This window comes from Hemiscyllium ocellatum, chromosome 3, assembly GCF_020745735.1.
Source record: "Hemiscyllium ocellatum isolate sHemOce1 chromosome 3, sHemOce1.pat.X.cur, whole genome shotgun sequence".
NCBI lineage: Eukaryota > Metazoa > Chordata > Chondrichthyes > Orectolobiformes > Hemiscylliidae > Hemiscyllium > Hemiscyllium ocellatum.
The window spans coordinates 144786626-144802059 of record NC_083403.1 but is presented as its reverse complement, the minus strand read 5'-3'; the positions used below and the strand labels follow the sequence as shown (position 1 = coordinate 144802059).

The 15434-nt window shown below is 42.6% G+C and overlaps 1 protein-coding gene across 3 annotated transcripts in view; it reads left to right on the top strand.

The window, feature by feature from the left end:
- Positions 1–15434, top strand: part of LOC132808220 (kinesin-like protein KIF3C) — a 226678-nt gene that overhangs the window by 155093 nt on the left and 56151 nt on the right. For all 3 annotated transcript variants that reach the window (XM_060822062.1, XM_060822056.1, XM_060822051.1), the window contains exon 5: positions 9305–9423. In XM_060822062.1, the coding sequence (XP_060678045.1) occupies positions 9305–9423 (119 nt within the window). The remainder of the gene's footprint in view (positions 1–9304; positions 9424–15434) is intronic.

The window sequence follows — 15434 nt, the reverse complement described above, 5'->3', positions numbered from 1 at the left end:
GGAAGAGGTGTCCTCGAGTTGGCGTTTGGCTTCAGCGGTGTAGAGATCAGTGCGCCAGACTACCACTGCGCCCCCTTTATCTGCTAGCTTGATGGTGAGGTCAGGGTTGGAGCAGAGGGATTGGAGGGCGCAAGTGATGTCACATGTGGTGCATGAGGAATTGTGAGGGGTGGAAGTGGTTGTGGGAGTGGCCATGATGGGGGGCGGACGTGACATCATCAATCACTGTGGGGGTGGCAGCTGCGCCAGCCGCATGGCTAATGGCATCCGAGCAGTTCCAGAGGCCAGGGGCATCTACTGGAATGTTTGAGGAGCACTGGTTATAGAGGTGGTGAGATAAAAGTTTGTTGTACTTACAGTTTTTGATGTTTGAGTGGAGATTGGGTTGGTGGGGGTTGTGGACCTGACGAGGGAGTCGCGGAGGGAGTGCTGATAGGGGAGGGAGTGCTGATAGGGGAGGGGAGGGAAATATATCCTTGGTGGTGGGGTCTGTTTGGAGGTGGCGGAAATTTATTATCCAAGTTTATACTTCCTGACTCTATCCATGCTAATATGCAATCCCCAACACCATGGGCTCTGAGGAACATCAAACCGGGAGTAGACCATTCCAGTCTGGTCTTTTTGAGTACAATCATGACTGTAGCCTAATTCTATTTTCCTGCATTAGGCCTATATCCCGTGGTATTCTTAATAAAAAAATGTCCTTCACAAATTTGAGGCAGAGAGTTCCAAACCTCCATTAATCTTTGCTTTCTAACATCTCTCCTGAATGGCTTAAATCTAATTTTCAGTCCTTGTCCGTGGATCTCGAATCTCCAACCAGTAGAACTAGTTTATCTTTCGCTACCCTGTCTTTGCCTGTTAATATTCTGAAGACTTCCATTTGATCAGCCCTTAACCTTCTAAATTCTCAAGAACAAAGTCCTAATTTGTCTAATCTCTCCTCAGAACAGAACCCCTGAAGTCCAGGTACATCCTTGTGTGAACCTGTGTTGAACTCCCTCCAGTGCCAAAACTAGCTTCCTAAGGTGTGGTGCCTAGATGTACTCACAGTATTCCAAGTGCGGTCTGACTAGGGTTTTGAATACCTATAGCATTATGTCTGCCTCGTTATACTCCAGCTCTTCAGATTTGAAGGCCAGCTTTCTGTTAGCTTTTTTATCTAATTAAATAGTCTAACATGTGGTACCTCTTTGAATATTGTCTGGAAATGTAAATATATTATATCCATAACTTCCCTTTTATCTATCCTGCTTTTTACTCCCTCAAAGAATTCTAATTAATTTGTCATATAGGGTTTCCTCTTCATAAAGCCATGATGACTCTGCCTGATTATAATACATATTTATAAATGCTTTGCTATTTATCTTTTATAATAGACACCAACATTTTCTCAACAAAAGATGTTAGCAAACTGCCCTATCGTTTCTTGTTTGTTTTTGTCCCTTTCCTTTTTAAATAAAGGTGTAACGCGGGCAGTATTCCAATCCTCTGGCATTTTTCCAGAATCTAAGAATTCCTGGAATATTACTCCCACAATCTCTTCAGCCACTTCATTTAATATCCTAGGATGCATTCCATCAAGTCCCATGGACATTTTAGTCTTTAACCCCGTGTGAATAAAAATGGAAATTTATTATCACGTGTACTTTTTCAATGAAAAATACAATGAAAAGTTTTATTAGTCGCCACACCACAGTGTCTACATCAATGACAAAAGTCATATACAATTTTAACAATTAAATTAAGACAAAGTTCATCACAGATCAGTTAATGGTTTCTGGGCGGAGGGAAAACCTTTAGGAACAGTGGAATACCCTGAAGATGCAGCCAGGATGAGACTGCCTGCAACCACTCAAGGAGATCAGCCCTCTCCTCCTCCAGGTGCCCGGGTCTAGCCTGTGAGTCTGGGCCAGGGGAGTTAACCCGGGGCCTACTCCTCGGTTGCAGGGAGACCCCGGGCTCCAGTGGAGCCATGTCCTGTTGCTGCTTCCTTCACCCGTCACTTCCCTGGCTTAAAATAAAAGGTAATGAAGAAAGAAGGAAGGTAAAGGAAAAGAGCAAAAGGAAAAAGAAGAGATAAGGTGAAAGAAAGCCAGTAGGAGCAGGCAAGCCCCGTTCCACCACCATCTTGCAAAAGTTAACCCAAGTACTTTATCTCTAGCGATAGATATTATTTCCTAATTTTGAGGCAGTGATAGTGACTTGTACTTCAAAGACTGGTACAAAGTATTTATTCCGATTTAGTTATTCCTCTGTAATTTCCTAGTCCTTCATTATTACTTCCACAACCTCATTCTTTAAGGGGCCTGAGTTTTTTTTAGCTCCTCTCTTCCTTTATACGAAGCTCTTGCTGTCCATCTTGACATTTCCTTCAAGTTTTTTAGAAAAGTTTATTTTCTTCTTTGCACACTCACAAAGCCTTTGAAGTACATTTGCCTTTTGGCCAAATCCCGACTCTCACAGCTGCGATAGATCACTGCCACACAATGCAGTCTGTATTTGTTTTGGAGTCACTTGCTTGGATGAATGTGGCTCCAATAACATTCAAGAAGTTTCGCACCATCCAGGACAAAACAGAATGAGGCCTGTTTGCCACCACACGACCATAAGCTATGGAGCAGAATCAGACCATTGGGCCCATTGAGTCTCCTCTGCCATTCGATCATGGTGCTATGTTTCTCAATCCCAAACTTTTGGCTTCTCCCTGTAACTTTTGATCCCCTTACTAATCGAAAACTTGTCTGTCTCTGTCTTACATACATAAAATGATCTGGTGTCCACAGCCCTCTGTGGCAATGAGCTCTGCATATTAACCTCCCTCTGGTTATTAAACAACATCCACAAACATTCAACCCTCCATACCCCCGCCTGGACTTGCATAAGAGTGTATTATCTACAAGGTTGTAATGCCACAACACACCAAAGCTCCTTAGATAGTACCTTCCAAATGCACAATCCCTACTGTGTGAAAGAACAAGGGCATAAGGTCCATGAACCATGACTGCCAGTAAGTTCACCTCCAAGCCACTCAGCAGGCTGATGTAGAAATGTATCCTTCAGTGTTGCTGTGTTAAATTCCTGGAATTCCCTCCCTGACAGCACCTTGGGTTACTTGGTTCAAAAGATAACTCACCCCCACTTTCTCAAGGGCAATTAGGGACATGCAATAAATGCTGGCCCAGTCAGCGATGCCCCATCCCATGAATGAATATAAATCATTCTGCTTTTCCAAGCAGTTCCTCACTCTCATACTGCAGCACTACCTACCATTGACTGGAGATCCTTGCTTGTTGAATGTTACCACAAGGGGTTTTGTGTAAGGTTTTTAAATGCTCTGCTCTTCCTTGCTGCTGACCATCTGCATGACTTAAAGCTGAGTGCAGAGATGTTAAGAGATGTTCAGACCTAGCGAGTTTTGAGAAAATGTGTAGCTCAGGTTGAGCTTCTGGATGTTCGCGCTTCATCTGAAGGCTCACTGAAGATGTTATCTAGTATGGTGACGAAACATCTGAAAATGAGCCTTCCACTCAGTGAGCAAACCTACATGCAGAATGTTCAGACCTGCACTCCTGAAACCGTTATATGAAGCAGGTACTTGAAATCTGTAGCAGTGAGATGGAGTCTTTACCTTGGTAAAAACAATGTCTGCAGATTCTGGAAACCAGAATCTACATTAGATTGGTGCTGGAAAAGCACAGCAGTTCAGGCTGCAGCCGAGGAGCAGGAAAATCAATGTTTCGGGCAAAAGCCCTTCATCAGGAATACAGGCAGAGTGCCTGAAGGGTGGAGAGACAAGTTTATCTCTCCACCCTGCAGGCACGGAGTCTTTCCCTTCCCATGTGATAGTTTCACTGCCATCATTCAGGCATCTACAGGGCCTTTGGGTCAGATGTGACTGAGGTAAACTACTTACTGGTCCCACTAGAAAGGCCTTTGTATTGAAAAAAATACAATAAAATCCAAAAGAACTTCAAATGCTGAAAATCAGAAATAAAGTCACAACTGACAAAGGATCTCTGGACCAGAAAAATGTACTCTGATTTCTCTACAGACAGGTTACATGGATGTGACAGATAATGGAACAGAGAGTTTGTGCTGGAGCAGGTGTTTCTTCTCTGAGATAATAAAGTATTCTGCTGACAAATCCAGAAATCATCATCATCAGCAGCAGCAGCATAGACGGTGCTACTGGTATTTCTCAGTATTAATCCTGAAAGAATCTTGCAACTCCTTAGAGAATAGAAACAAGAAGCAAATAAATTGCATCTGTCTTTGTAGTAGGAGACACAGAAAACGTAATGGAAACAATAAGGAATCAAGGTTCAAATGAGAGTGAGAAATTTAAAGTAATTAGCATGAGTTAAGAAAAATAAATACACTGGAAAAAGGAATGTGACTGAATGCCACCAAATCCCCTCGACCTGATTGTTTATAATCTTGGTTTGAAAAAGGAAAGCCTGTAGATACATTGGTTTTGATCATCCAAACTTCCCTTCATTCTGGTACCATGCCAATGGATTGAAAGGTAGCAAATTTGTAGACATTCTTCAAGAAAAGGAGGGAGAGAGAAAGCAGGAAAGTATAACTGGCCTGGTATTGATCATCAGGAAAATGCTGGAATCCATTATTAAAGAATTTGCAATGGGGTACTTTGCAAACTATTAGAATTATGATTAGTCAGGCTCCTTTTGTTAAATATTTGTCAAACTTTTTTTTATTAAAGTCTTAAGGACGTAACTGGCAAGGAAGAGAAAAGGAAATCTATGTACAGAACTTAGTTTGGATTTCTAAAGTATTTGGCAAGATTCCACAGAAAAGGTTGTTTGCTAAGATCAGAGCTTATTGGGTTAGAGATAATAAATCAACTTCATTGAGGTTTGGTTAATGGACAGAAAATAGAGAGGAAAAATAAATGGACCATTTTCAGATTGGCAGTGAGGTAGTCTCAAAGACTGGTACTGTGGCCTCAGCTATTTACAATCAATATTAATAACTGAGAGGATAGGGTGATGTATAATGGATCCAATTTTGCTGATGATGCAAGGCTCAGTGAGAAAGTCACGAGGCCAATTCATTCATGTAGCACCACTTCCAACCTTTGGCAGTGCTACACACATTTACTTCAATTTCACTGAAACAGACATTGCTATCAGTCACGGGAGTGACAGCTGTTGGTGCTTCCTTGTAAGTCTACTTGGGAGCATGACTACAAAAACAAAAACAAAACCTACAAATTTTGTGATATCTTTCCCCCAAATTTCTCTGCAAAGTGATACACAATGTAGTGAATGACCAGGAATGTCACAAATGAAATAAGAAATATGACGTTAGTCATTTTAGTAGGAAAAATTTAAAGAAAATATTTAAATGCTGTAAAGCTATTAAGATGGTGGTGTTTGGAGGGATTTGGGTATTCTTGTACAAGAGACACAAAGTTACGTATTAGGAAGAAAGATGGTGTTTTGGCAATGGTTGTTTGAGAGGGTAGGGAATACATAAGAATGAAGATGCCATGTGGTAATTGGTGAGACCCCACATGGAGCACAGCGGACAGTTCTGATCTCCATATCCGGGGAAGGATCTACTGCTCTTTGTGAGGGTGTAACAAAGCTTCACCAGATTGAATAGCTCTCTCATCCCAGAAATCTATGAGGAAAGAGTGAGCAGAATAGGTCCATTCTCTCTGGCTAAATGAGATGTGATTTTAAAGAGACATTTTAGATTAGATTCCCTACAGTATGAGAACAGGCCCTTTGGCCCAACAAGTCCAGACTGACCCTCCGAAGAGTAACCCACCCATACCCATTCCTGTACCCTGTATTTACCCTTGACTAATGCACCTAACACTATGGGCAATTTAGCATGGCCAATTCACCTGACCTGCACATCTTTGGACTGCGGGAGGAAACCGGAGCACCCAGAGGAAACCCACACAGACACGGGGAGAATGTGCAAACTCCACACAGACAGTCGCCTGAGGTGGGAATCGAATCAGGGTCCCTAGCGCTGTGAGACAGCAGTGCTAACCACTGAGCCACCGTGCTGCAGAGTATAACTCTGAGACATCTTGACAAGGTGGATTCTGTGAAGCTGTTTTCTATAGAGCATCATACAGTCACACAGCCCACCCTGTCTATGCCAACCAACAAACACCAAACTGTAGGAATCCCATTTACCTGCACTTGGATGTGCACTTCAAATGCCTCCTATGTCCCGGCATTTTAAGTGCACATCTAGACTTTTTGCTTTAAGGTGTGTTCACAAAAGCAAAATAACTCCAGGGTCACATTAGCTATTATTACAAGAAAGAAGGACAGGAAAAGTTCATATAGCCACAGACTGCTCCTTCATTCAATAAATTCACAGCTGAACTTTGAAATAATCTCTACCTCAATATCCCGTAAATCCCCAAATCCATCAATCTACGTTTTTCTTGAACCTGCTCAAAATCAACATGTAAAGCCCCCGGGTAAAGAATTCCAAAGGTTCACACTGCAGTGAAGAAATGTCACATCTCTGTCCTGGCTGCTACCTTTCCCCAAGACCATGGTCCTTAGCTCAAAACTCTTCAACCAGAGAACACTTGTATTCCAAACTTTCAACATGTTAAGTATTCCTATGAAATTGTCTCTCATTCTTCACACCTCCTATATAGCACCTACTCAATTCCATCACAAGAATCATTTTACCAATCTTTCACTCCAGGAGGTCTGAACTGGACAATAATGTCCAAATATCATGTCAATCACGTTTGGTTGAATATTTTTGAGCAGGTGACTAGATGTGTGGATGAAGGTCACACTGATGGATACAGTCTGTGACAGTACTGTGCCTTTAAAAGTGATGTGATCTGTGCTGTTTCTGTTGCAGAGGGTTTCCACAGTGGCGCCAGGATATCTGCATCTGACAGGCAGTTGGTAAATAATGTGGGGGCATCCCTGGGTAGTTTTTTAAATGAGACAAAAGAATCGTGAGTGGACAGGGTCAAGGCTCATACACACCCAGGAAGGTTTTCAGTTTTGCTTTCAGTTAGTGAGACAGTTTCTGCTGTTGCTGAGTGAACCTCAGCAACAGAAGTTCTCTGCTGCTAGAGTCTTAGACAAGAGGCTTTCTCTGAGAAATGAAATAAAGGCAGACTGTTTCAGGATTTCATTCTGCTGCACTGGAGAGAGGCAGCACGTGAGAACCATAACTGTTTTGCTGAGCTGCCTTGCCAAGGGTGTGTTTATGGGATGCTGCCTACATTGGAACAGTTGATGTTTAGTGGATAATTAATGCATTATATTGTTAAGCATTTCAATAGAGTTAAAATCAGAATTCTTCCTTTTTGTGTCTTGTAACTGTGTTGTAAGAATAGAGTGTGTTTTGCTTAAAGCCTTGTGATGGACCAATCGAATCATGTCTGGAATGCAGTACCTCACACTTGCCTTTAAATAAATAGAAAAGTTAGGATCAAGCTATCTTTGTATTATATTTTGGGAAGGCCTGGTCTGATCCATATAAAAACTGAGGGCTCTTGTCCGGGATCAGAATCTATTATTCAAGGTTGGGTTTCGGGTTATTAGACTCGGAGACAGTGAGTGGTGAGTGTTGGTGTTCTTTCAGTGGCTAAGAGATTCCTGGGGGTGGAAGCAGTCACTCACGGTGGTTTCTAAAAGGTGAGGAAGGCATAGCTTGTGGAATTTGCAGACCATCTGGAGTTAGGGTTGCCTTTGTCTGTGAGGAAAGGGGCGATAATTGCAGCAATAGTTCAGCAGTTACAATCAGAATCGTTGGAAATGGCTGGAATTCAATTGCAAATGAAGCAGCTTGAAAAGGAGGTAAAAAAGAGAGAGAGAGATAATTGCATTGGAACAAAGAGCAGAGGAATTAAAACATCTTGAATATGAAAAGGAAGTGAAACAGTTTGAAAACAGGGATTGAAGATATTTGCATAATTCTGCCAAAAAAAATTCTACGATAATTTTATAAATTCATCAATGGTTAAGAGTTTGCATACATAAAGGAAATAGATTAGATTACTTACAGTGTGGAAACAGGCCCTTCGGCCCAACAAGTCCACACCGACCCGCAACCCACCCATACACCTTACCTAACACTAGGGGCAATTTAGCATGGGCAATTCACCTGGCCCGCACATCTCTGGACTGTGGGAGGAAACCGGAGCACCCGGAGGAAACCCACACAGACACGGGGAGAACGTGCAAACTCCACACAGTCAGTCACCTGAGGCGGGAATTGAACCCGGGTCTCTGGCGCTGTGAGGCAGCAGTGCTAACCACTGTGCCACCATGCCACCCACAAATAATAAGAAGGCTTACTGTAGATACGAAGCATGATTTGAAATGGATGTGTGATCATATACTTTGTAGTCTGTAAAAAGATTAAAAATTTGATGAATCATAGATTTTAGCTTGTACCTCACTTTTGTAGCATTTTACTTCATAACCTCCACCCCCGGCACCTTCCCCTGCAACCGCAGGAAATGTAAAACTTGCGCCCACACCTCCACACTCACTTCCCTCCAAGACCCCAAGGGATCCTTCCATATCCGCCACAAGTTCACCTGTACCTCCACACACATCATCTATTGCATCCGCTGCACCCGATGTGGCCTCCTCTATATTGGGGAGACAGGCCGCTTACTTGCGGAACGCTTCAGAGAACACCTCAGGGCCGCCTGGACCAACCAACCCAACCACCCCGTGGCTCAACACTTTAACTCTCCCTCCCACTCCACCGAGGACATGCAGGTCCTTGGACTCCTCCACCGGCAGAACATAACAACACGACGGCTGGAGGAGGAGCGCCTCATCTTCCGCCTGGGAACCCTCCAACCACAAGGTATGAATTCAGATTTCTCCAGTTTCCTCATTTCCCCTCCCCCCACCTTGTCTCAGTCGGTTCCCTCAACTCAGCACCGCCCTCCTAACCTGCAATCCTCTTCCTGACCTCTCCGCCCCCACCCCACTCCGGCCTATCACCCTCACCTTGACCTCCTTCCACCTATCCCACCTCCATCGCCCCTCCCCCAAGTCCCTCCTCCCTACCTTTTATCTTAGCCTGCTTGGCTACTCTCTCTCATTCCTGATGAAGGGCTTATGCTCGAAACGTCGAATTCTCTATTCCTGAGATGCTGCCTGGCCTGCTGTGCTTTGACCAGCAACACATTTTCAGCTGTGATCTCCAGCATCTGCACACCTCATTTTTTATTCATAAAATATGGTCAAAATTATAATTTTTTTTAGATTAATACGAATGAGAAATGATTCCCATCTCTCTTACGCTTATTGTACTACAGCTCTTTGCAAAACTTCAGGCGGTGAAGACTGAGATTCAGGATCTACATGATGAACATGTGAGGGAGCGACAGGATCTGGAACACACACAGAACGAACTGACACGAGAACTTAAACTCAAGTAAGTTCCAAGATTTTTGGGGCTTTCATCCCTTCAGATGCAGGCTTCTTTCACAACACTGGGGAGGAGGAGGAATGGTTGTACTAGCTTCAGGATATTTTCTAACATTACCCAAGATCTGTGCAGTACAGTATTTTCTTGTTGAGACCCATAACAACAATAATGTTGCTGTTTGAATAACTTCAGCAGTAATTACTGGCTTTTACTGATTTTCTGATTTTAAAATTGCTTTGATGGTAATGAACTTGATGACTTTGATGTTAATGACCTTCATGAGTTCAATTGTAAAGACCTGGACTGCAGTATTCAGTTGTATTCCAACCCTGTTATTTCAGCGCTAACTGGAGTTCCATTACAAAATGGTATCTGTGCATTTGGGGAGAATGATACCATACAATGTGGAGAGACACAAACTGCACCGACAGTCAGGAGGAAGAGTAGACCATTTACAGACAGGGTCTTCAGTAAGAACTTCTCTTACCTCAACCTGAGCAGTAAACAGTTTGTTCACGGACTGAGTTATAACCCTTTGTAGCTGGCACATGCAAATTCAGAGCTGTACCCCAAATGGAAGGGGATCTACTCTGTCATTGTCCAGTGGGGCTATGTGGCTATACTCTGTGTTTCATGCAGGTCAATGCCCAAATGGACTAGCAACAGTCACAATGTATTTACTTGGCAAAAATCTGCTACAACCTCAGCTTTGAACCACCCTGAGAAACCAAAGTCAGGTGCTTGGGCACATGGCCTGTCTACTGACTATTGTGTTCCCACACATACATGGACAATATCCATTGAATAAAGGCTACATTGGTATATAGTTGAGCAGGCCATCAGGCCGCTAATTAGGTTTTCTGATCTCTGGAGGAGCCCTCTAGTACATGGCAATTCTTCACATATTGCTGCATCCCATACAGCTTCACCATCAGGAGATGATATCCCTTGCCAGGATACATACTGTGAGCAACTGAGAAAGTGGAGAAGGAGAAAGAAGAGCAAGAGGAGGGAGCAGCAGAAAGGCAAGCAACATCTCCCCTCTACCACCAACTTTCTGACATTGGCTTCACTGACTGTGGTAGCAGGGAACACAAACTAATTCCCTGTGCGACAACAGTCACTCACTACACCTTCCATCGCAAGTTACTGACCATTGCAACAGTGTCTTCGCTACTATGCTGAAATGCATCACCACAAAACAAATATTCTAAACCAAGTGTGTACATCGTCATCCAATATTCAATATAAATATTAACTAATCATTGTTTAGCATTCCCTCAGTACCTGACTTTGTAGCCTCAGTGACTGGAGCATTACTGGTGGAAGATTGCTAATTTTCATTGAGGGAGACTGTGGAGGTAATTGCAGGAATCAGGACTGGCAAAGGGCACTGGGTGAGTGTCATTGATGGGAGGAAAAATGCTATCATCCTGATTGAGAATTCCATGTCTTTACTCTACAGGCTGCAATCAATCCTCTGTGTTAATGCTTCAACAATCCTAACAAAATGCTGAGGATTCTACAAGCCTTTTGGAAGCCCCAGCCAAGACAGCAGTGATCTGACTTTGTGAGTCAACACACTGAAGTTCCAGAACCCACAGATTGGGTTATTTCTGAAGAGAGTGATATCGGACTCAAACCATTAACTCTGTTTCTCTCTTCACAGATGTTACCAGACATGCTGAGTTTCTCCAGCCTTCTCCTTATATGGTTGGGTGATTTCTGTCTGTGCTGCAGTGGAAACTTAGCAACTATTGGATGCTTTATAATGGTTGAGTGTATGAGTGTGTTAATGGGTTTAGCCACCTCCACATGGGAAAAAATAGTCTATAAGCTGTATATAAAGTCTATAATAGTATATAATAGTCTATAAGCTGTATATAAAGCCCTCCACTGAGCTGAATGCAGATCCCATCATACTCCTTGATCTTGATAGTTGGCTTTCTGGCAGGTCTGACATTGCACCCAAGTCATTCCATATGTATACCCCTGCTATGAAGGTGTAGGTGTGTACTGTACCTTTAAGAGAGAATAGAGGCTGGCACGGACCTAGAGAGCACAGAGTGTGCTGAAAAATGTACAAATGTAACGTTCAGTTATGGAACAAATAGCTGGAGCTGAGTTGCCATGGTACACAACAAATTTGAATTCAGCCAATCAGTTTAAATTATGTCCCAAGATACAAAAATCCAATTAAATTTTAATGTTAATGTTTTGATGACATCAAACCAATGAGACGGGTCGATGTTGTAGGGTATATAAAATCGGGAATGTTGAACAGTCAGAGCGGCAGAGAGCACCCACAGATCCAGACGGCCTGCAGAGCTTCTCTCTGAAAGGTACCTCTTCATATCAGATTTGGGAAACAGAAGACCGAAGAAAAGACCCAGTAAAGTACAGACCAAGGGAAAAGTGACAACTGGCTGGTTTTGAAATTTGATTTTTTTTGTTCAACTTAATCAGGGGATTTTATTGGATCAGTATATTGTTGTAGAGTGGGAGGTAGACAAATCGATTAGACAAAGGAGGATTACTGTGTCGGTAGATGTTGTTTAATGTTCATGTGTTTGTTGGAATTAAAGAATAGATTGCTAATTTTTCTTTACATTGATGGATTTTGGTACTTCTTTGTCACTCGTACTTTAGCAGATTTTGAGGCGAGGTGACCTTTTCTGTGTGTATGGTTTAAGTTAGCAGAAAGATTTACCCCGTGTCTTAACAAACCCCATCAAACTTTTCTCATTCATTGTCTTAATGAAATTTCCCTGAGTACACTGCAGAAACTTCGAATGTGACCTTGTCTTCTGGCAAGATAATAGGAGAAAGTGAGGACTGCAGATGCTGGAGCTCAGAGCTGAAAATGTGTTGCTGGAAAAGCACAGTAGGTCAGGCAGCATCCAAGGAGCAGGAGAAGGGCTCATACCCGAAACGTCGATTCTCCTGCTCCTTGGATGCTGCCTGACCTGCTGCGCTTTTCCAGCAACACATTTTCAGTTCTGGCAAGATGATGCTTATGTTGTCCTTTTCAATGTCCTGATTACAGGCCACTCATGCAGTGTTTGCAGAGTATCAATAACTGAGTTAGTGACAGCAAGTTGTCTGATCAAGTGATGGTGTTTCTTCATCATCAATCTCTTCTGCTTCCTCCATGTCTTGCTCCTACATCACTGTTTGGCCTGGGTTCAGTTCTGGACATCTGAAAGGAGAAAACATCTTCAAGTAGAGAAGGCCTGGGAGGTGGGGTGGAAAACACGAGGTGCCTGCTTAGACCATCTGCAACTGTAAATCAGAAGGTCTTGTGGATGAAGGGGGTATTAGGTCTGAGTATATTGTCAACTTCAGTGGTTTTTGTTTTAATGCTGGCTGTAGGTCTCAGTCATTGTTACTCGAATGAATCCAATGTCCTCGATCAGGTTGGAGGGTCCTCTGCCCAGTTCCTGCTGTTATGGTTGAGTTTCACTGGTCTGTAAAGTGAAACTGTCAGTGAGCGTGGTGCAGTGTGTTTGTTAATGTGTCTGTCATTGGCAGAAACAGCACAGACTGTTTGATACAGATGTGAGGCTTGCTGTAGTGCTAGGTATGGGGTGAAGTTATGAATGCCAGTATGAACTGAGCAACATTTGTGGTTGCAGGAGTGCACGGGAGTTTCAGACTCATTACCTTACAGTCACAACATGGATAAAAATACCAGTTAATGATATGCTCAGGTAAATACTTGGCCAGCTTTTAAATGAAAAGATCTATCAGCCAGGTTTCTTTAATAAGTGCAGTAATTGATTCATTAAGGGGAGGTGATGTCTTAGTGATATTATCATTAGACTATTAATCCAGCGACCAGGGAATGTCCTGGGTACCCAGGTTTGAATTATGCCACAGCAGATGGTGGAAGGTGAATTTGATAAAAGCAATCTGGAATTATGAATCTACTGATGACCATGAAACCATTGTCATTTGTCAGAAAAAAACCCATTTGGTTCACTAATGTCCTTCAGGGAAGGAAACTGCCATCCTGACCTGGTCTGGCCTATATATCACTCCAGACTCACAGCAATGTGGTTGACTTGTAAACTGCCCTCTGGGTAATTAGGGATAGGCAATAAATGCTGAACTTGTCCGTGATGACCACATCTTGTAATGAATGTAAAAAAATTAATAAAGCAGTATTTATATAATGAAGATTAAATAACTGGTTAATGTATACAATCAGTAAAATGGAAAGACATACACACATGCACACACTACCCTCACACATCACCCTCTCCCCCCCCCCCCCAACACACGTGTGCACACACACACACACACACACACACACACATATATACACACAAAGTTCAGGAAAAGAAGTTAAAAACAGACTTCCCTCTGCAAAGATTCACTTTTAAAAACAAACAAAAAACTTTCTGACAGTTAGGGTTATTCTGGAAGACAAAAACAGAAGGCACAGAATGTTGTAAAGTCTACCATTTGGATATTCTGGCCTATATGGTCAAGGCACTAATTCCACATGGTCATCTCTCAAATCTCAGCAGTTCCTGGAAATGGAAGAGTCAGATGGGAAGCCCTTCCTCACAAGCTTTCTTTTCCCAAGCTAATCCCAAAAGGCAAAGCTCTCTCACCCAGCCACTGTTCAGACTGCCTCTACAGTAGAACCAGTCAGGTGACACCTGGAAACTTTGTCAAAATAGCTCTCCAATGTCCACAGAGACTTTCAATAATGTCTTCCATTGAAATCATTCCAGGTGTTTCCACACTCCCTGAAATATATACATTTTCCCACAATTCTTCAAAAGTTACATCCTCCAAGGAATGTTAAATATGAAACATGTTTTAACAGTTGTAATTGATGAATTATTGGTGGTGAGTTTCTGAGCATGATACATTCGCTGTGACACTGGTTGTGCATTGGGTGGTATATAGATTTTGAAGATGTATTCACTGCCATTGATCTCATTTGTGTGAGGTCATTGAATCTTTAGCAGCTCATGAATCCAGATCCTTGAAGTGAGAGAGTTGGAATTGCCTGAGGCTGCTTTCTGGTCCAGATGGTTTTGTAGTTTTTGCTTGGAAGGCCTCCTGCCTGCGTTTGTATGTCTCTCCCATCCCTGTTCTTGTACCAATGCTTCCATTGCTGCTCCAGAGGACCATGGAGCACCATTACTGAGTAATGTTCTTGCTCTCTTCCCCAACCACCAGAAGTGGAACCTCCAGCTGGATACATAGCCCTTTAAAAGGTACAAGCTGGTTTTAAGCCGCAAGATAGGTTTAAGAAGTGCAGATTTTCACAATTCTGCAGGCATGTAGCAACTCAGCAATGATATAGCACTGACTGCAGCGAGAGATTATTTAGATGGACAGGTCATACAGATCTTGTATCTGAAGCAATACATTTGGGTTAATAACAGATCACAGCTGTCATATATATTGTTGAGTCTTATCAAATTTCACAACTGAAACAATTTTAATCAACCTCTCCTTGAAATGGTTGGAGTTCTGTCTTGACACCCAGGACTTCAGCAGTCTGATGTCATAGCAGTTGATAAATTTTAGTCTTTAAAAGGAAACCAACTGTTTACCCTCATATACCACCAACAACTTTAAATATCATCCAAACACATTTCAGAAAAGTGTCATACAACAAGTGAATACCCTGCTGAAGAAAAAGATGATAAGAGGGATGGACAAAGAACTTGGTGAAGAGGTTTAAAAGAGAAACTTAAAGAAGGGGTGGAGGGTAGGGGGTTTTGGAATGGGGAATTTCAGAGCATTGAACCCAGGCATTTGCAGGCAATGTTGGATTGGTAGGGCATCAGGGATTTGCACAAGAGACCAGAATTGGAAAGGAGAGTTCTGAGACTGGTGAAGGGAGTTTCAAAGCTGGAAAATGTTACAGATTAAGGAAAGACCAAGGGCGTAGTGTGACTTAAATAATGAACAACAATAATATAATAACAATAATGGACAACAGGCAGTGAAATTGTTTTAGGTCAGTGGGTAGAAAGCAATGGGCTTGTGTG